This window comes from Fringilla coelebs, assembly GCF_963513975.1.
Source record: "Fringilla coelebs genome assembly, chromosome: 21".
Taxonomy (NCBI): domain Eukaryota; kingdom Metazoa; phylum Chordata; class Aves; order Passeriformes; family Fringillidae; genus Fringilla; species Fringilla coelebs.
Window position 1 is genome coordinate 10,358,103 of NC_140047.1, and position 20,788 is coordinate 10,378,890.

The 20,788-nt window shown below is 59.1% G+C and overlaps 2 protein-coding genes across 7 annotated transcripts; one reads left to right on the plus strand and one right to left on the minus strand.

Moving 5' to 3' along the window:
- The first annotated feature begins 254 nt into the window (after positions 1–254).
- LOC311161666 (divalent-cation tolerance protein CutA-like) lies at positions 255–8,399 on the plus strand. 2 transcript variants are annotated; one of them, XM_084219433.1, is made up of 6 exons: positions 255–387; positions 2,948–3,099; positions 5,722–5,781; positions 6,818–6,863; positions 7,111–7,160; positions 7,622–8,399. In XM_084219433.1, exons 1-6 carry the CDS (start codon positions 307–309, stop codon positions 7,722–7,724), a joined length of 492 nt encoding a protein of 163 aa, XP_084075559.1. In that variant the 5' UTR covers positions 255–306; the 3' UTR covers positions 7,725–8,399. The 2 variants fall into 2 exon arrangements, with proteins under 2 accessions (XP_084075559.1, XP_084075560.1); XM_084219434.1 differs by having other exon boundaries at positions 266–387; positions 3,005–3,099.
- A 160-nt stretch (positions 8,400–8,559) lies between these two features.
- On the minus strand, positions 8,560–17,409 carry PHF19 (PHD finger protein 19). Of its 5 annotated transcripts, XM_084219432.1 has the most exons (15): positions 16,015–17,409; positions 14,335–14,529; positions 13,979–14,060; positions 13,781–13,876; positions 13,588–13,688; positions 13,337–13,485; positions 12,980–13,075; positions 12,679–12,747; positions 12,267–12,387; positions 11,791–11,858; positions 11,527–11,697; positions 11,366–11,447; positions 11,063–11,148; positions 10,870–10,965; positions 10,118–10,618 (listed from the first exon to the last, which is right to left on the minus strand). In XM_084219432.1, exons 1-15 carry the CDS (start codon positions 16,153–16,155, stop codon positions 10,270–10,272), a joined length of 1,902 nt encoding a protein of 633 aa, XP_084075558.1. In that variant the 5' UTR covers positions 16,156–17,409; the 3' UTR covers positions 10,118–10,269. The 5 variants fall into 5 exon arrangements, with proteins under 5 accessions (XP_084075554.1, XP_084075555.1, XP_084075557.1 ...); XM_084219428.1 differs by having other exon boundaries at positions 8,560–10,618; positions 11,063–11,447; XM_084219429.1 differs by having other exon boundaries at positions 8,560–10,618; positions 11,063–11,447; positions 15,996–17,409.
- Positions 17,410–20,788: the final 3,379 nt, after the last annotated feature.

Sequence of the window (20,788 nt, forward strand, 5' to 3'; positions counted from 1 at the left end):
AATGGAAGCAAAGGTGATGAATGAGGTCAGCGTGTCTCAGAGCACCGGGAGGGCTCCGGGGCTGGCCCGGGAGGAACAGCCTGGAAACTTTGGCACCAGCTCGGGGTCTGAGCCCCCTTCGGGGTGCCCAGCCCCGATGTTCGTGCCGGGCGGGGGCAGGAGGGGACACGGCGCTGGCCGGTCCCGCAGCGGGCGGGCCCCGGGCGGGGAGGAAGGACAGCAGCAGGAGGAGGAGGAGGAGGAGCCAGTGCCGCTGTCCGGGCAGCGCTCCCGGCTCGGGCACAGCAGGTGGAGGGGCCGCCGGGCATGGAGGGGCTGAGGCAGCGCTGCCCGCTGCCCCCCGCCGCACAGGGCTGCCCCCGGCCCGGCCGCGGCACCGCGCTGCTGGTGAGTGCGGCGGGACGGGCCGACACCGGGACGGACACCGGGACGGACGGACACGGGGATGGACGGACAGGGGGATAGATACGGGGATGGATGGACACGGGGATGGAGAGACACGAAGATGGACGGACATGGGGATGGACGGACACGGGCATGGACACGGGGGATAGATACGGGGATGGATGGACACGGGGACGGACACTGGGATGAACGGACACGGGGACGGATGGACACGGGGATGGACGGACACGGGGATGGACGGACAGGGGGATGGACACGGGGATGGATGGACACAGGGACGGACACGGGGACGGACAGACACGGGGATGGACAGGGAGATGGACGGACATGGAGGTGGACGGACACAGGGGATGGACACAGGGGTAGACACGGGGATGGACGGACAAAGGGATGGACACAGGGATGAGACAGACAGGGGATGGATGGATGGATGGATGGATGGACACGGGGATGGATGGAGCTGTAGGACATGGGACACTCCCTGGGGAGCACAACAGACACCAACCCACGCCATGGAAATATCTGTCTGTGCTTCTGTTAGCAAACCTCTCCCCAGAACCATCGTGCAGGAGGGGTGGATTCCCTGGATCTGCTGGGAGAGAAGTGAATTTTCAAGTTTTTTTTAGACTCAGCAATGCCACAAGTTGTGCTCAGGTGGTGTTGTTCAGTTGGGGTTTTTTACCAGAATCTCATCAAAACTAGGCAAAAAGTCCTAGCTGGGTGATTCTAAACCTAAAGCTGTTTATAGCTCACCCAAGCCAGAGGAAGTGTTGCAGAAATCTGAGTCTCCCTGCGCTAAACTGGCATTTTGTGCTTTTCAGTGAAGTTCTTAAATCCTCACAGGGGTGTTTTCAGTTTTGTTCACTTCAGTATTTTGGCAATAATTTGGTTTCTTGGACAGGGATCCTGGTGTTTCATTCCTTTTTTTGCACCATCCCTTGGCAAATACAATTATTCTGGAAAAAAAAAAGGGGGGAAACACCAGAAAAAACCAAGGTAGTGTTCATGTTCGTACTAATATTCAATCACAAATGATCCTGGGGATTTCCTCATCACATGCACATCTTACAAGAAGATTAATAATCATCAGGCTGAACAGGTTGGATGTCTGTTTTTTTCCCTGAGCAAGGAGCATGATTACATTTTAATCTGGAAAAATAGGTACACCAGCACATCTCTGTTTGGCTTGTAACTCACTGAGTATCTTCTGGGATTTGTTGTATAATATTTGGTAAATGGCTTAGTTGGAAAAAAGGAGCACAGAAGGAGCTCTAAAAATTATGAAGAGAAGTCTTGTGGTAATAAAGAATATTTTCTCAAATGGATTGGGAAAGAGGAGACAAGCAATACAGCACATCAGTCATTTTCCAAATAGGAAGGAGCTCCTGGCTTTGTGGTGACAAGAGAGATTTTTAATTCAATTTTTAAAAAAAAAGAAAGAAAAAAAAAAAGGGAGAGATTTCTACAGTGGTGCTGTAATGGCAGGTTTTTCAGAGGACAAGGGAGGGTGGAAATAAGGGGGGGGGGAAAGGAATATATTCTTAGCATTTTTTAAATCACTGCAGCTGAACCAGGGCCAGATGCTGTTTATGTCAAAAACAAAACAAAAGACAAAGGGAAGGCGCTGCAGCCCAGAATGGCACCATCCTTCAGCTGCTCCTCAGCGCTGCAAATTAACCTCCCCATTCCCTCAGCACCCCTGCTGGGATGATGATGATGATGATATATTTTTGGGAGGCTGTTGGTGGCACGTGAGCAGCAGCTCCTGCACAGCAAACCCCACTTGTTGCTGCTGTGGGCAGAGCCTTGGTGCTGGTGCAGCCCTGCAGGGCTGGGCTGTGCACACTGAGCTTTCTGTGCCCCACAGGATCCTGACTCGCTGCTTCTAGCTCAGAGGAGATGAATTTAAAGCCTTGCAGTCGGGCTGAGAGGCTGGGGCATGGTCTGGGTGGGCGGCAGAGGAGAATAACCTGACAGGGCAGGGTGGGGATTCCCCAGCTCCTGGCACCAAACCTGTTTCCCATGACCAAATCCTCTTCCCCTGCCCACATCCCAGGGAGCAGAGGGTCCTGTCCCCCCATTTCCCAGAGGGATGGACACAGCTCCCCCCTGGCACACGGCTGAAGGATGGCTGCAGATGTGTCCTGAGCAGGACAGATGTGCTGCTCTGGGAACCATTCCCTTCTTGCTCTTTTTTGCACTAGAAACCAACACATTCCACATCTTACCTCCTTATTCTTCTGCAGAAAGCCAGTCCTGGCTGCTGGGGTGGGGTCTGGAGCCCCCATTAGTCTGGGGGTGACCTCCCACAGCCTCAAAAGTGCCCCTCTCCTGCCCTGAGCATGAGATTGGCCCTCTTGGAGGGGAATAAATCCCCCTAGGAGCCCTCACCTGAGCACTCACCTTAATGCACTCACCTGAGCACTCTCACCTTAATTCAATTTACCTGGTGCTGAGGGATGTCCCTCCAGCCCCAGACAATGCTAAGCTGTTTTCCCAAGCACAGAACTTCACCTCCCACCTCCCCGGTGTTCTCTCCGAGGTGCTGACGCTGCTGCTGCTGCTCCTGCACCCCCTGCTCCGGGGCCTGGCTCTGCAGCTGCACTCGGCTGTCACGGGCAGCTCCGTCCCAGGGACACACTCCGTGGCCTTTGTCACCTGCCTCAACGAGCACATCGCCAGGGACATCGCCAGGTACGGCCCCGCCGCCCCTGCCGGGCTGCTCGGGGGCTGCAACAAAGCTGAATTTCTCCTCCTCGTGCCTCTGGCCTTGGCAATTCACACAGGGTGCCCATCCCAGGCCAGGTTGGGCATTGGGGCTTGGAGCAGCTGGGACAGAGGAAGGGGTCCCTGCCATGGCAGGGAGTCACATTTAGGGTCCCTCCCAACCCAAACCATTCTGGGGTTTACCCCAGCAATGCTCCTTTGCACTGGCTCTGTGCCACAAGCCCTTGCTCTGTCCCAAGGAAAGCTGACATTTGCCTCTGAGTCAATGCCATGGTAACAGCAAGCAATTCTCAATGTATTTTAGTGCCTTGCATTTCCAACACCTATTTTCATGACCCTGAATTTCTGGGTTCTCAGATGGATTAAGCTCCAACCTGATGTTCTCTGATCTGCCACAGTCTTTATTCCTCTCTAGAACGACACAGACAGCAAAATGCCAGGAGGGATATTTATAGAGAGAGATAAAGCACAGTGTTCTGACATGAAAATAAAGGAAAAAGGGTCCACAACAAACACTTCTGAGGTACCACTCTGCTCACCAGGCAAACTTCAGGGAATGAGGGCTTTTCCTCCTTTTTCTCCTTCTTCTGTTTTAATATATGAAAGACTTTGGGTGATATTTTGCATGCAGAGTTCTTTTCACACATCTGTCAGTCCCTGACTCAATGGATGGTCTGTTCAAAGAACTGAACCCGTGTTGACTGGGAAAGTGTTTATGATGGACTGTGAAGTTTCCTGCAACACCTCCTGTGCTGTTTTCCTGCTGCCCTGCTGCTGCCAAAACCCCTCCATCTCAGCAAAGGGCTCCCAGACATGCCCAGGAACTGACAGGCAACTGAAAGGGAGTTTGTGTCACCTTAAATACTGCAACTGTATTAAGAAATTCAAATAGAATTATGTTTGTGCTGCTCGATGTCTCCTAAAAAAAAAAAAAAGAGCAACTGTACCTGGTGAAAAGAGCCTCAGTTCCTGAAAATGCCTCATCTCAACAGATTTACAAATGCATTCCACTCTTTGTTGCTCATCTTGCAGGGAAGGGAGAGGAGATAAATCACTCCCCCTTGCTGAGATATGTGTACTTTGGTTGTGGTTTTACTGGTGGAGTAATTATTCCTTTGTTCTGGACCTGGGAGCAATGAGCCCTGATTGCAGGGGATGACACAGGGCTTCTGCACTCATTTTCCCCCACTCCTTTTCCTGTGGTTATTCTTCCTTTGCACTGCTCAGTGGAGCCCTCACTCAGATGGATCAGTCTGCAAGGAAATTTTCCAGTGGTTTAAGGAAAAGGGGTTCAAGCTTTGGGAAGGCAGAAGAGCTGCAGGTAGAATTCAGCATCTCAAGACCTTCTTGCCTGTCCTGGGAGGAGCTGACCCCCTTGGCTGAGTGGTGTGGTCACTGCACCTCACCCAACTTGCCCAGCACCCCACCAGCCCCCACTGCTGCCTTCGATTTGTGTTTATCATTTTCTTTGCTTTTGTGCTTATTAATATTTCATCTGTCTCACTTCAGGGCAAAGGAACACACAATTAAGTACCCAACCCAAAGCTGTCATGTATTATGCAGACACTTTCCACAGATCACATTCAGCTTCTTACAGTGTTCTCTGTTCCCCTGGTGGCCTCTTGTTGCTGTTCAGCTTGCTGGGACAAAGTTCAGGGTCTCAAGATCTCAATTTATTGGGACAGAGCACTGAAACCAAAAGGTTCCTGTGCTAAAGGAGCTGCAAGCTGCAGGCAGCAAATCCAAATTGATTTGTGCCATGTGTGACATGACAGGCACAGCAGGGGTGGCTCTGCTCGTGCTGCTGCACTTTGTTGGTCTAAAGATTAACTCAAGATGCTCCACGAGGGCTGAATGCCTGGAGCTGCCTGCACATGGTGGGAGCAAACAGCCCTGAGCCTCCTGGGGAGCTTCTCCTCTCCTGCCATGGTCCCCCCAAGCCAGTGCTGAAGCAAACCAAAGGTGGGGTCACTGGTGCCACCTCAGTGAGAAGGGCCAGATGCTGCTCTGGGCACCAAAGACAACATTTGCCCCCTTTCTTCTAAAAATCCTCCCTGAGATTGCTTCAGTGCTCTGTAATCTCTGAATTGCTACTCCTTCCTGAGCAGCTCTGCAATAACAAACCAGCCCTCAACCCATGGAGGCAGCCTGAGGGAAGGAATCTATCTGGGCTTCAGATTTCTAGGATATTTTGGCATGAAAAACCTTGATGTTTTTAATTCAAGATGCACATTTAGGCTGCTCTGGGAGGAAGGGGCACAGCTGGACAGTGGCAGACAAACCCAGGCTGGGTTTCTGCAGTCCCACATTTCAGTCCCTGCCTTGGTGGGGGGCTGGCACTGGGCAGGGTCCTCCAGGCCAGGAGCAACCCCCAAAGTCCCTCCTCAGCACAGGGAGGGTCCCAGAGCCCTGCCAGGAGCGCCTGATCTGAAACATCCCCCGCCAAAGCTCACCTTCGGCTCTGTTTTCTCAGGGCAATAAGTGACCCAAAATTCAGTGTCTCCGATGTCAAAGCTGCCAGGGGAATGTCCCCAAGGCTGGGGGTGAGCTGTGGCTGGGCTGGCACTGAGTGCCCTCCTGTCTCCCCAGGGCCATCATGGACAGGAGGCTGGCTGCCTGCGTGAGCATCCTGCCCAAGAGCTCAGCCCTGTGAGTAGTGCTGGATATTGCCCAAGGGAGGGGCAAACCTGGGCTCTGCAGGGAGGGAGGGAAGGAGGGATGGACACAGGCCTGGCTTCCAGAAGGCTGCTGGGTGTGTTTGTTGTTGCAGATGGTGGGGATGAGTCTCACTGTGCTCGGAGCTGGTTGAGGAGGACAGATGCTCCGACTGCCCATGGGGCTCGTTCATTTATTGGTTACTTGGCTACACAGACATCCAGCAATTTGGGGTTTATGGTCCTGAGGACGTGGTGCCTGTTATTAGAGACTCTAAAAAGCAGCCAAATAGGGACCAGAAAAGGCTTTTGCAAAATTAAGCAGCTTTTTCAGGCAGGAAGAACAGCAGGTTTGACCTTGGAACAGGCCCAGCCCTGCTCTGCAGGTGTCCTCAGCTGTCCATGCAAAGGGACTGCTCTTGTTGGAGGGGCTCAAGAGCAAAGCCCCAAACCAGCTTCTCCTCACAGAAACACCCAGATCCCACCCCAGGGCACACCCAGTACCGCCCTTCTTCCCTTATCCATCACTTCCTACATCCCCAGAGGGGCAGAGCAGAGCTGCTCCCGCAGCTCCAGCTGGATCCTGCTCCAGGATCCCTGCCCTGCCTGCCCGGAGACACCGCGACGCCTCCGAGCCCTCCCCTGCAGGCAGATGAGATCAGGACAGCTCCTGGCAGCGGAAATGTTTTCAAAGGTCACATCTGACTCATGAGAAGTGCAGCTCCTCTCCTGCAGGGAGAGAGAGGAAGAAAGCTCAGCCTCCAGCCACGCTCAGAGCCACCGCCACAGGACACCCCAGCCCGTCTGCCCTGCCAGTCCCCCTGGGCAAACTCTCTGGAGGAGGCTCCTGTCCCCATGAAGCTGGGGTGCTCACTCATGTGCTCAGCAGTTTTGGGGCCAGCAATGCTTCTTGAGCCACTTTGTAAAGAAATGGCCACGTGCAAAAAGCACCAGGCAGGGAAAGGAACCCGAGGGTTGGCAGGGCTGCAGCAGAGCTGGATTTGCTGATGCTGCTTTTCTTTTAAATCCAGGTATTTCTGGAAAGGGGAACTGGAGGAATCCACTGAAATACTGCTGGTAAGGGATCGTTCCCTACATGACAAAAATCCCTGTGGCCAAAGGCCCCAGCTGAAAGGGGCTGCAGGGAGGTTTGGGGAGGGTGGCACCAACCTGCTGGGTTTGGGATCATCCCCGGGGAGGAGCCCTGGGAGAGCTCCTGTCGCACCCTGGCCGTGCTGGGTGGGGGCCATGGATCTGCACACCAGGACCCCTCCATCCCTTCACATCTCCCCTGGGGTCTATTCTGGTTTTTTACTCTCCACAGTTGGTGAAAACAAGGACGTCCAAAATAGGGGAATTGTCCAACTACGTCAGGTGAGGCTCTGGCTCCACAGGAGCACTGGGTGTCCCATCCAAGGTAGGCTGTCACCTCCTGCTCCAGCTTTGGGGGTTCCTTGAGCCCCGACCCAGCCAGGGGGGGTTAAGCGCTCTTCCTGTATCTTGCAAGCCAGAAAAACCCAGAGATGGCATCAACAAAAAGGAAAAGGTGGCAGAGATATCAACTGCTGGGCTGGATTCGAGGAGGGATTCTCCTCCTCACACCGGTTATCATTCCCTGGCAGGATTTCCTGCTGCTCCCGAGGGGGGAGCACTCTCAGCTTGGGGCCAGCCCCCGGCAGTCTGCGGTAAACCCCAAACTCAAAGCAAAATTCCCACGTGGCAGAAAGGAGCTGCGGGTGCTTTGAAGCGCGGGAGGGCGCGGGCAGGGCTGGAGCGCGGCTTCCTGCGGGGCTGGCGCTGACTCCGCTCCTCCTCCGCGCCTGGTTCCACTTTAGATCCATCCATCCCTTTGAAATCCCCGAGATCATCAGCCTGCCGATCGACCAGGGAAACCCTGCCTACCTCCAGTGGATGGACGAGAACGTCCCACGGCACTGAGAGGCGCCAAGCGCAGCTCGTTTTTGGGGAGCCGCTCCGAGGCAGCTTTTATCTCCTGGGGTTTGCTGTGACACGGGAGCTCGGGATTGGGAAAGCTCCGCTCCTCGGCCTGCCCCGGAGCGCTGGGCAGCCCGGAGCCGGCGCAGGCTGAGCTGGGGAAGAGCCGCCTGCACACCCAAAGCCGTGCGTGAGGATACGCAGAGATGCCCCTGTCAGGACACTCGGGGCTGCCTCGGGCTGTCAGCAGCGAATTGCAGCCGGGAGCCGTGGCCTGGCAGCCCCTGCGGTGCCGTGTGTCCCCAGAGCCAGCCCTGCCCCTGCCTGGCCCCCAGCATCCTGCCCGCTCTGCCCCGGCCGCGGCCGCGGGATGGGGCCGGGCCCCTGCCCTGGCGGCTCAGCCCTGCAGAGCCAGGGAAGCAGCAAACCCCAGCAAACCCCGGCAGGATCCGGCTCTCCCTGTCACAGAGAGCCGGGATGAGCTGGGTGGGCAGTTCTGGGAGCCCAGGTGCCAGCAGGACCACGGCACTGCCCTGGCACAGCATCCCTACCCCCACCTGAGCTGTGCTTTCTGCCAAGCTGAGCTTTGTAACAGGATCCTCATGTTCATGGTTTCTGGGACATAACTTTGGGGACATTTTGGGGTTATTTATGTGACTGGGAAGGGAATAAACAGGAGTTTCTTACCTGGGCAGGCTCTCGTGGTCACAGCTGGGCAGGAGGAAGGGCCTGTCCTGGGCTTGCACTCCTCACCTGGCACAGAGCACAGCCCAGCAGCACAACCCGTGCTGGGCACTGGGCATCCCAACCCAACAATCCTCACACTACAGAAAAACAGTCACTTTGAAAAAACCCCACTTTTTAATTGTACATCAGACATATTAATTACAACTTGGGTATAGCGAGAGGTGCTTCCAAGCAGCAACCTGAACTCAGAAATCAGAAGGTGCACAGAGTTGTTATAATCTCTATTACAGCGAATGCAAAATATACTCTGCAACAAAAATACTTTTAAAGGCTCCACATTCAATTCTCTGCAAGAAGCCAGGAGAGGAGGAGAGGGAACAGAGAGGGAGCAGAGAGGAGCCAGGGCCAGACCCTGTGGGTGCTCCCACTGGCACATCCCACAGGCATAACTCTCCTCAGCCCTGGCACAGCTCCTGGCAGCCCCTTGGAAGGGCTCCATAGGCACTAAGAAAGGGAAATATTTGAAGTGATCCTTCAAGGACAAAGCTAAGGCAGGACAGGCAGTTCTCCAGCTGCTGGACCCCTCCCTGCCAGGGATGGGGGGACCTGGCAGCCCCTCTCCCAAAAGGACAGGGACACTCTGCTCCGGATGAACCGAGATCCCACAGGCACAGGTAGGACAGGACCCCACAACCCAGCATGGCCCACCCTCCATCCCCTGGGACAGCCACAGTGGGATGGGGGAGAGATGAGGAGGACATTAAAAATATCTCTCTGTCTCTCTAAAGGATAAAAATCTAACACATCTATCTGATGCTGGAATCTTTTTCAAAAAACCACCTGCTCTGCTCCTGCCCAAGCTGGCAGTATTGCTTTGTTAAAGGAGGGGGCTGCTCCTTCCCTCCTGCAGACAAATCAAGCCCAGTGCTCACAAACATCAGCACTACGAGAGAGGCTCAGCCAGGAGGCCACAGTGGTGGTCACAGGGGTGGCCACAGGGACCCCAGTACAGCCCCTGCCCCACTGTCCTCCTCAACCTTATTTTGGTTTGTCTGCTGGTTTGGCACACTTGGGATGAAGATTCCTGTAGAAACAAAGGCCTTGGGCTCCACTCTGTGCAGTGCCCATGGTGGTTTTAAGGCAAAGGAGGATTTTTTGGGACGATCTCTTCCAAGATCATGATTGTCAGAGCAGGGAGATGAAGCTGGTGCAGCACCACACACAGTCCAGGTTGTGGGGTGAGAGCACATCTGCCCCATGGCTGCAACAGCCACACCTGGGCTGGTTTGGGGGCATTTTCCTCTCATATAAAGCAAACCACATTCCTTCAATGAATGGATTCAGGGTGAGGTGGAAACCCCGAGAGGTGTCCCAGTTTCCCGTGGGCACAGGGATGAGCTGTGAGAGCTCAGGGAGGAGGAGGGGTTGGTGTTTGGGCAGCAGGAGCCCCTCGAGGCTGCTCAGTCAGGCTGGGACAGCGGGATGAGCCAGGCTGTGCCAGGCACAGGCCGAGGTCCCTCTGTGTGAGCAGAGTGTGGGGTGCCCCCCAGGCTCCAGCTGTGCCAGGGGGACCCTTCTGGAAGGGCCGGACCCCTCAGTGCTCTGAGCAGCACCGGGCTCCATCGGGAGGGCACGGCTGGGCCACGCTCTGCATAAACACAGCCGAGGGACTAAGAACCGTTAACATTAAAAAATGTTTGAGTGTCGGGGCTTCAGGTTTCACTCCTGGGCAGCCCTGCCTGCCTGGGCGGTGCCTCCCCCCGCGGGGAGGAACCAGCACCTCTCCGGTGCCTCAGGGGCTGCCCCAGCAGCCCGATCTCCTCCGCTCTGGCTCCGGGAGAGGTTTTGGGGCTGGCGGGGCTCAGTAGGGGGTCGTGCCTTCCCACTCCACCAGGTACTGCACCTTCCCCTCCAGCGTCACCCGCCGTGCCAGCACCTGGTACTTCTCCCCGCACACCAGCCGGCCCGCGGCCCCGAAGTAGCTGCTGATGGAGGACTTGAGGTGGGACAGCGAGGAGTCGTCCTCGCTGATGCTCTCGAAGGTGTGGCTGTCGATGCCGTCGTCGGGGCGGTCGGGGGCGGTCGCTGCCTCGCTGCCCTCGGGGGTGGCCGCGGCCGGGCGCCCGCCCAGCTCGCCGCCTCTCCTCTTGGCCCCCGAGGTGTAGGCTGGCACTGCCAGCTTGCGCTTGCGGCTGCCCACGGTCCTGCGGCTGCCGGGGAGGGCGCAGGGCAGGAGTGAGGGCGGCAGCCAAAAGGTGCCCCCTCCCCTCTCCCATCTGGGGGAGCCCAGCAAGCACCGACGGCTTTGATCCTGCACCCCCAGGAAGCGCCACTCTGGGACCCTCAGCCCGTTTTGGGAAGCTCCCCGGGGTGGGACATGAAGAGGGGACACGCAGGCCCTCACGCCCCTGGCCATGCCACCAGGACCCCTCCAGAAGGGGGCGAGGGGCACAGTCCTCACCTGGACTCGTAGGAGAGGCTCGTGGTGGCCGAGCCTGAGGTGCTGGTGGCGTCTGTGGAGTCCACGTCCGACAGGAACGTCTGTCCTGAGCTGGCACTGTGGATAGGGCGAGGTGGGACAGGCTGGGATGCTGCATTGCCCCTGCACGAGCAGCACCCCTGGCCCCCCACAGCCCTGGGCTGGCTGCACAGACCTTTTCAGGCTCTGGATCTCGTCCAGCGTGAAGTCGAAGATGCTGGCCAGGTGGTGGTTGGTGCTCCAGGCCGAGGTGAAGTCGCTCTGTCACAAAAACAAGCTCACTCCTCACTGCCTGGCACCGGGGTGCTGCCCACACCCCGCCGCTGGCACCCCCTGCCCGGGGCCTTCCCAGGCCCCGCTGCCCTGGAATGGGCCGGGCATGAGACGCTTCCCAAAGCGAGGGACAGGAGCTCTGCGTGCCCGCAGGAGGGGGGAAAACCCGCGGGGCCGGGCAGAGAGGAGGGGGCGAAGGACTCACGCTGGGAATGGCATCCTCCAGCAGGAACTTGGCCCTCTTGCGCCGCGCTCGCTTCTGCTGCTGGAGCTGCCGCGGCAGGAGGCTGCAAACAGGGCGTGAGGGGGCGCGGGCAGGGGGCAGGGGGCTGCTGCTGCTCCCGCCGGGCCAGCGGGGCCGCTCACCTGTCCTTATGGGCGTATTTGCTCTTCCCCCTCTTCTTCAGCTCGCAGGAGCCGCTCTCGCCCTCGCCGGGGGCTTTCTCCGGCAGCACCTTGCTGGGGGGGTTCGGCGGGACGCGGATCCGCAGGCGGAAGATGCATTTCTTCTTTTTGATCTCCTTCCCGCACAGAAACCTGGGCGCAGAGGGGAGGGGAGGGAGCAGAGCGCTCAGCCGGGCCGGCGGGGGAGCATCCCGCATCCCCCAGCACCCGCCCCCCGGCTCTCACCTGCTCTTGTAGCTGTTGAGGGCGTTCAGGAGGTGGGGGCCGCGCTCGGAGATCGGGGTGCCCGTGAGCTGTGGGACAGAGGCGCAGGGCTCAGTGCCCGCCCTGGCTATGCAAAATCCAAACAGACGGGGGAACCCGAACTCCGACTTTCGGCTCCTGCCAGAGGCCGGGGAGCGAGGGAGAAAGGGAGGGAGCCAAGGCCCGGCCAGAGCCACCCGGGTCTGGCAGTGCCACCCTCGGGGAGCCGCCCGCCCTGCCCCAGGACAGGTTTCCTGGTGGGAGCGCTTCTCCCAGCTCTTGCTCCCGCTGGGAAAGGTGTCAGCTCTGACACTCCACCGAGGAAAATCCCAGCACGGAGGAAGGGGATGATTAAACTCCTCTGGAGCAGGGGCTGCCATGCTGAGTGCTGCTCAAGCTGGGCTGACATTTCTCACTCCCATGGCTGCTCTCCAGCCCAACCCAAGGTGTGTTTGTACCTTCCCGAGCTGCAGAGGGTCCCAGTGGTGGTTCACAAAGGCCAAGATCTCCTCAAAGTCAAAGTATTTCTTCTTGCTCTGCACACCCAGGTTGTAGAGGGCGAGATGGACGATGTCCACCCTACAGCAAAGAGGGGCACAGGGTCAGCAGCCCTGTGGTAGGTGCCACCACCATGCCCTGCTCTGCCAGTGCCACTACAGCTCCCAGGTCCTGCCAAACCCACCGCTGGAACCTCCCCACACCTCACAGGGGAAGCAGCCCAGCCCAGAGGCGTATCCCAGCGGATGCCACAGCCAGGACAGCATCCCTTGAGCTTTGGGGAGAGGTGTGACACTGCCTGTAGGGATCAGCCAGCCCCGTGTCCCAGAGCCACCTGGGCACATCCCAAAGGAGGCAGAGCCCCTTTCTCACCATCTCAGGGGCAGGCGCTTGATGTACTCTGGTCCCTGGTTGCACACAGAGCAGAAGAACACATAGAACCTGCAAAACACCAGGGACAGGCTGGGAGTGAGGATCATCCACAGCCGTGCAGGGCCCAGGCTTGAGCCAGCTGGGACAGCGCCAACGGTGACAGCAAGGCCAGGAGCAGTGGGGCTCGGTGGCACAGGGCCACCCGCTCCATGGCGCTGTCAGATGGGTCAGGGACACAGAGCTGGGAGGCGCCCGTGGGTCCCCCCTGGAGCCACCTTGGCCAAGGCCAGCAGGGCTGTACCTGTCTCCAAACATCATGGGGTCGCTGAGGCACTGGGTGCAGGCTTCGTGGAACCACTGCCGGCAGCGGTGGCACTGCAGCATCTTCAGGTACCACCTGGGCGGGGACAGAACGGTGACAGTGAGGGCAGCGTGTGGCAGCCACTGCCCCAGTCCCCTCCCAGACACAGACCCCCAGCCAGGGGGAGAAAGGGTGTCCCTAACCCGTGTTCCTGTGCAAACAGAGACCCGGAGGGCAGAGGCAGCAGAGCTGCTGGCCCCAGGGCAGTGCCCTGCAAGCCTGGGATAAAACATCCTCGCCCTGAACCCATCTTCCTTTTCCCCACAAAGCCAGTGGTGACCCTCAGGCTGCCCTTACTCTCCGGGCCCCCCGCAGTAGCAGTAGCATTGCTGCTGGTTGGTGCGGTGTGGGGAGTCCCACTCCAGCAGCTCGGGGTTGTAGGACAGCACCATCTTCACGGCTTGCAGCGTCCTGGCAATGGCTCCTTTCTTCAGGGCACCCCCTTTCTGCGGGAGAGGCAGGGCCGGGGTCAGCACGGCCGCCCCGGGGCCCCGTCCTGCCCCGCTGTGCCGCGCACGGAGCCGGGAGCGCGGGGCGGCCGCACTCACCCGCACGGCCAGCGCGAAAATGCAGCGGCGGCAGAACCACGGCGTCCCCAGCGGGCCCTCGCCGCCGCTCGCCACCGGGATGTGGCACTGCTGGTGGTAACCTGCGGGGGACCCGGCATCAGCGCCGCGGGGCCGGCCCCGGCCTCGCCCGGGGTGGGCACGGCAGGGCCCGGGGTGGGACACCCACACTCACCCAGCCCGCACTTCCCGCAGATGAGGATTTCATTCCTGGGGCCCGACTTCTTCCCCAGGCAGATGCTGCACTTGGGCTCCTCCCCCGGGACACCGGCTGTGGGACCAGGGTGACAGAGGTGGCACAGCCACGTCCCCGTGCTGCTGGGAAGGGCCCCACGGCACGGCAGCGGAAAAGGGGGGCTGGGGCAGCACTCACCATGCTGGATGTCCTTCCAGAGGACCCAGTACTTGGAGTTATCCTCAAACGTGACGAGGCAGCTCTGCTTGGAGCCGCTCACCTGCCGGAGGAGAGCACAAGAACGTTTGTGGGTCAGCTGCCATTCCCAGCACTTCCCTGCTTTCCCTGGTGCCTGATCCTGTCCCTCGGGGCTGCGGGCACTCGGGTTTGGGGCGTGACACCCCGGGGCAGGATGCCAACCCAAAACGCCCGAGGACACACTGCAGCCCGGGCCAGCACCCCTTGAGCCACGAACTGAGCTGGGGAACGGCACCGGCTCCGCTGGCACCGGCACCTCTTCGGGTTCTCCCGTCCCCCGGGGGTGCCCACGTTACCCTCTTGATCTTGCCGAGGTAGTAGAGCCCGTCTGTCCAGCGGCACAGCACGTACTGACCCTCGGTCAGCCGGACCATCAGCTCCCGGCAGCCGCTGCCCTTCCGCGCCGAGCCCGCTGCCTGCTGGACCCGGCCGGCGGCCGCGTACACATCCCGGATCAGCGGGTTCAGCTCCGTGCCCTCCATCAGCACAGCCTGCGGGGGACACACACGCTGTCACCTGTCCTGCCGGCACGGCACGACATGGGCCGGGCGCAGCATCCCTGAGCGTTCTGGCGGGGGGGGCCGAGGCTGGAGGGGGCTCAGCCCCACCAGCAGGGGCTCAGGACACTGCAAAGCAGAGCCGGCGAGACGGTTCCTTTCCACGAAATTCAGGGAGCGGCCAAAATCTTTGCTGCTGGTGAACAAGAGGGAATTAACCCCCGACAGGCTCCCACAGCACCGGGACGCGCCACAGGTCCGCGTGGTTCGGTTTTGGGAAGGGGCACATAAGGAATAAAAGCTTTAAATGTACTGTGATTTTAAAATCACGATTTCCGCGCAGGTTTGTGGGATCCCAAACCACCGGGACTGCTGCAGGAGCAGGGATGTGCCAGCACCACCCACAGCGAGCGAACCCAGGCGGCCAAATGTCACTGCCACGAGGTTTGGGGCGCAGGAGGCAAAGAAACCACCCACAGCAGAGCTGCGATCCCCAAGGACACCACGGAAACGACTTGAAAGGGACTTTTCTCCCCTTGGCGCTCCCGTCACGGCCACACGTGTGGCCTCACGGCACCACGCGTGTCCCGGCGCCGCGGATCGCGACACGAGCCCCCTCTGCCCGGCCCTGCCGTCCGTGAGGACTCTCCCGCTCCCCGAGAGCCCCGGGGTGGGCAGAGCGATCCCGCTCCTGGCAGAGCCCGGCGCTCACGAGCCGCGACACGTCCCGGTAGCGGCACCCGCCGGGTCCCCGCGTGGGAGCGCGTCCGAGAGCGGCGGCTGCTCCGCTCCGCGCCCCCGGGGATCCCGCAGACCCCCGCGCTTCCCTCCGCCCCCGCCGCTCCCTTCCCGGGGCTCCCGCAGCTCCGCGCCCCCGGGGCTCCCGCGGCTCCCCCCACCCCGGCCCCGCGGACACGTGCGGGAGCGCCCACGCCGCTCCCGTGCCGGGCGGCGGGACCGCGCGGGGCGGGAGCGCCCGGCCGGGTCCCCGCGCCCCGGTGGCACCTGCCGGGGGTGGCCGCGGGCTGCCCCGAGCGGCGGCCGCGGCTCCGCCGCCATTGGCTCATTCAAAGGCGGCCGCGGCGCCGTCCGCCCGCCCGTCCCGCCCGTCCTGCCCGTCCCGCGCGGTGCCCGTGGCGGGGCCGGCGCCGCCCTTACCGCGGTGCCCCCGGCGCGCTCAGCGGGCGCTCGGGGCGCGGGGCCGGGGGGCTGCGGGGCGCGGCGGGGGCCGGGCGCGGGGCGCCATCTTCCCGCGCTTCCCCCGCGCTCCCGCCGGCATTGACGTCCCGGTTATGCAATTAGCGGGGCCGCCCCCGCCGCCTCCCACGGGTCCGGTCCCACCGCAGCGCAGCGCATCCCCGCGGCACCCACCGGCACCGCACGGGCCGGACCGGCGCGGCACCCAGCGGCACCCACCGACCGGCGCGGCGCGGACCGAACCGAACCGGACTGGCACCGACCCACTGGCGTGACACGGACCGGCAGCGACCGGGCTGGCACCGACCGACCGGCATGGACTGGCATCGATAGGAACCGAGCGGACCGGACCGGCAGGGCGCATCCCGGCTCGGCACATCCCGGCTTGGGCCGGCCCGGTGCTCCCGAGAGCGCAGGCGGCATCCCCGGGGCCGGGACGGGGCACCCAGGGTCGGCCACGCACCCACCGCCCGTGGAGAGGCACCGTCACCCTCTGCCACACGCGGGACGTCCCCGCCTGTCCCCTCGAGCCGTGGCCGCAGCCAGGAAAGGGCTTCCCCCGGTGCCCCGGGGCGGGGGGCGGGCAGGGGGTGGGATGCGGGCAGTGCCTGAGCAGCATTGTCCCGAGAGGGAACGACCTGTGCTCGCCGGGATTCCTGGAAGCGGGAGCAGCCTTTCAGCCTTTCTCTGAATCTCACAGAGAAAAATCAATCGCTGTAAAAATGCTTCGGTCGGTGCCAAGAAGAAATCTGTAGGATTTGGTGTTTGTTGGAAAGCGATGCTGGAAAAGCAATGTTTTCCAGGCTTCTCGGGCTATAGGAGAGCTGATTCCCAGTGCCGGGTCTGGGCCAAGAGGGAGCAGAGTCCGTACGGCTTTTCCTGTCCGTGATGGATGCGGCCCCGGGAGCTGGGGCTCAGACGTGTCACAAAGCTCGAGCTGCAAGCGAGCAGCGCCAGGGGAGAGCGGCACGGCACGGGCTGAGCCTCCCTTTCAGCACCCGGCACTCGGGAATCATTTATTTAATGATTTTCCCATAAACATTGGTGTCAGAGTGCTCCCAGCGATGCTGCACCTGCGGGGGGAACGGGAAAAGCGATTCCCTGAGCCGCGGGTCCGGCACTGCCGCCCTGCTGCTCCCTGCGCGGGGCTGCGTGAGAAAAACCGTGTGTGCCAAGTGTGCCACGCCGTGCCGTGCCGTGCCGTGCCCCTAACCAGCGCCGGGCCCCAGCTCCCCGTGAGTCACAGCGGGATAAGTGTGAGTCACCTCGGGACTAAAATAACCCCTGCCCACAGCCCTCGGAGGAGCCCCGATCCTCGCTCCGTCCCCCGGGGCTGCTGCGTTTCCCCGAAGTGCCAGGGACCGCTGCACTCCTGTCGCAGCCTGTCCCCGAGGGCACCGGGGGAGCACCACCCTCCTCCCGGCCCCGCGGCTGATGTTTGCAGCGTGCTGGGCGCTCGCCGCAGGAATGCGGATGGAGTGACACGGAAATCAAAGGCTGGATCGAGTTCACCGGGGGTGTACGCGGGGAGAACTTGACTGAAACCTTCCACGCGGAGAGAGAGCACGCGAGCATCGCCTTGGGACAAAAGTCTCCAACAGAAGTGAAAAAATAAACCCACCAGAATTTGAGATGTATCCTGCATTTTCTAACCGGAATCAAGTAACATAATTACGGCAACATAAACCAGATTTAACTCTGGTTTCTTTGCAGGTGCTTCTGTCACAGCATCCATCGGGGGTCAGATCACACTGCAGTGAGCTACTGCGTGCTGCCCTTCTCCTCCTCTTCCTCATCATCTTCCTTTCTCCTCTCTCTCCTTCTCTTCAGCCTCCTCTTCCTCCTCTGCACACCCACCTGGCCATCCCCTGATATCCCATTTCTCTGGCACTGTGGGATCGCGGTCCCTGGCAGGTGCTGGGGCTGTGACAACACCTGGAGCAGCTGGACACTGGTTTGGCACCCAAGGCTGCCCCGCTGTCTGCGCTGGAGCAGGGCAGGAGTATCCGGCCGTTAAAAGCAGATCATGCTGTGAGCAAGGGAACAGAAATGAACGAGAGCCCCAAAAGCGGCCAAAGCTGAGGGCAGCAATCCCACACCCTCCTCAGCCAGGGAGTGGGGCCAGCTCAGGCTCCAGGGCAGGGCTCCCGGCTATGGAATTCCCAAAAAACCCCAGCTTTTGCAGAAGGATTTGAATGAAGCCCCGTGTAGATATCTACTCCAAACTCCCATTTTTTCCTTAAAAACTTTTACTTGCTCCCCCACACCCCGCCCCTGCCGAGAGGAGGTGCTTCCCTCTTGCACGGGGATGCAGCACCCGGGAATCTCGGCCCAGGCTGGAGCAGAGCCTGCGGAGAGCGCGGGGAGAGCAGCTCCCAGCGCTGCCTCTGCTTTGAAAACTGCCCAGAAATCGTTGCAGTCTCTTTTCACAGTGTTTTTCTTTCTTTGAAAACAGGAGTGGGAGGAGGGGTTGGATGTTGGCGTGTAGCCTTGGAGACCGAAGCCGAGGAATATTGAATGGAAACCCAAACACGGAGCGCCCGGGAGCTCCAGGCCTGGCGTGGAGATCGGATCTGCAGGAGCGGCTCTCGCTGGCCCCGGGGCCTCCCAGGGCTGGGGGATCCAGCGCGGCTCCCAAGGGCCACTTCCAGCTGGAGGAGCGGCCGGTTCCATGGGACGCATCCCTGACAATAGGAGTGGCTCCCACAAGTCGGACGTTCCCCCTCTTCCCTCTGCCCCGAGGGTCTCAGCCCCACCACGTCTCCACTGGAGCCACCTGAGTGACCAACACAACCAGTTCAAGCAAGGTTGGAGCTCTTTCCCTGTCCCGAACAAGGGCTTATAAGCCAAAAATTTGCCTGGCTTTTTTTCTTTTCTTTCAGCTTTATTAGTCCATTAAAAAAAAAAAATCCCTCCAAAGCTTGTCCTTGACTATCTCAGCTCATCTTAGCTGTAGGAGCATTTTGACTCTCTGCCAACCTGGCCATTAAACACGGAGCAAATGCTGCTGATTTAACTCCCTCAAATTCTCTGTGATTTTTCTGCCTCGTTTGGTTTGATCCAGACACAATCACACAGAAACGATCTGCTGGATCAGAGAACTCTTGATGTCACCCCGATTCCAGCTCCTTTCAGTGCCAGCCACTTCCTTAGCGAGGCGCTTCTGCTGCTAAAGGCGTGAGATGAAAATCGAGCCCGTTCCGGGAAGAGCCGGGCTGGGAGCGGAGCCCCGAGCCTGGAAAGGACCCGCGGATTCCTCCGGCCCCGGCCGAGCCTCGCAGGGCAGCCCGGGCTCCTGGAGCCCTTCCAGGGATGGAAATGCCCTCGGGAGAGAGCCTTGGGTCCGAGGGTGCCTGCACTCAGTCAGAGCAGATCAGACTGAGATCCGGCTGTGCCTTCGAAAGGAGGAGCACTGGGCATCGGGTTTCGTGTCTGCTTGTTTATTTAGCGTGGATTTGATCCATATCCGTTTTGTTTGTTTGTTTGTTTTTAACTGAGCTCTCTCTGTGGGCTCTGTTGCAGAGCCTGGAAGTGCTCTCCCAGCTAGGCGGGTTTGAGGGAAATAGACAGAGATGTTCTGGGCATTTCCAAAAGGACCTTCCTTTCCCCAGAAAGAAGGAAAGGAAACAGCAAGGAAGGAAAAGTGTAGCACACCTCAGCTGTTCCTGTAACATCTCCAAGCTGCTCAATTCCCTATCTGACAGTGAAAAAAACACCAAGTCTTTCTCAAATTAGTGAGCTTTATGTAGGAAATAAATAAAATCACAAGAAAATATGAATGATTATAATAAATACAGCACTTGTCAAAATGAGACAGAGAGGAAAAGCATAATCTGTTTAGGTAAATTACTCCAGTACTCTGTCCCTGAAAGAACATTTGAAAGGTGGAATAGAGGAACAGACACAGAATACCCAGTTCCTTCCCAAACAAACTTTGATAAATATTTGTTTATAGAGTGGGTGTTTTTGAAATGTGATGCTTTATCTCAACTAATTATTTTAAAGGCTGTTGCCAAAACAGAAGTGAAAGATTTTTGCACACATCCAGACAGCCTCAAGTTTGTCTTACTTATAAAAAAAAATTATTCATTCATTCCCTCTATTAGGAAACCCAAGAAGAATAAAACTATTTCTAGCAGTAACTGGTTATTTTAGCGTGCAAAAAAACTTAAACATCAGAGCACATTAAGAAAAAAAAGATCAATAATTTCTAATAAGTCACCTGCCTTGAAGGTGCAGGAAGTGACTGGATACTAAACCAGACCACTGAGGGCCTTACCCTGCCTGGGGCAGAGCTCTGCCTTCCCAGAGCTCTGTACCCACAAGGGGAATGCCCAAGGGCTCCTTTGGAAATCCCAGAGGTAATTCCCCCAAGCACAGTGTAACCTGGTCCCTGCAACCCAACATCCCCTCCCAGAGCACAGAAATAGAGCTCTGGAATGAACAGCAAGAAATAAATCCCCGGGGTGAGGGTGCTGCTGCCAGCACTGCCCACAGCAGGGCCACAGCTCCCGGCTTCCAAGGTCCTGGGGAAGCACAGAGACACCTGATCCGGGCTGGGGGGAGGAATCTGCCCTTGTTCCTGCTGGGCAGCAGCCAAACCCCCCCTCCCCGGGGCTGCCAGGCAGTGCAGCCCCACAGGAGCTCAGCCAGAGCTCTGGGAAAGGAGCTGCACCCGCTGGGCACTGCCAGGACCCACAGAGCTGGGAATTCAGGGAATTCAGCCCCAGCCCCTGCCCAGAACCACAGAACCACAGGGCCACAGGGCCAGCTGGGAGGAGGAACAGCCCCTTCTGCAGCTGCATGGGGCAGGGGTGACAGTGATATAGCTAAGCCATGAGTGACACCTAAGCCATGAGTGGCACCTAAGCCATGAGAACTGGCTGCTTTGGTGAACATTCCCCTCCCAGCAGCTGCTGCTCTGGGCATCTCCAGGGCATGGCACTGGGTTCAGGGGCTGCAGGCTCAGGCTCTGGGGGTTTTGTGTGCACACAAACTAACACAAGGTCTCAAACTGAGGGGTTTTTCCTCACAATCTGTTGACATTCAGAGGTGA

Bases quoted from the DNA above. Each gene is read 5' to 3' on its own strand.
- LOC311161666 (XM_084219433.1), top strand. From the start codon at position 307: ATGGAGGGGCTGAGGCAGCGCTGCCCGCTGCCCCCCGCCGCACAGGGC. The intron at 388-2,947 runs GTGAGTGCGGCG...GTTCTCTCCGAG, and splicing joins GCCGCGGCACCGCGCTGCTG to GTGCTGACGCTGCTGCTGCT. The intron at 6,864-7,110 runs GTAAGGGATCGT...TACTCTCCACAG, and splicing joins AATCCACTGAAATACTGCTG to TTGGTGAAAACAAGGACGTC.
- PHF19 (XM_084219428.1), bottom strand. From the start codon at position 16,155: ATGCCGCCTGCGCTCTCGGGAGCACCGGGCCGGCCCAAGCCGGGATGT. The intron at 13,689-13,780 runs GTGAGTGTGGGT...GGTCCCCCGCAG, and splicing joins CTGCGGGAAGTGCGGGCTGG to GTTACCACCAGCAGTGCCAC. The intron at 12,748-12,979 runs GTACAGCCCTGC...GGTGTTTTGCAG, and splicing joins CCCATGATGTTTGGAGACAG to GTTCTATGTGTTCTTCTGCT.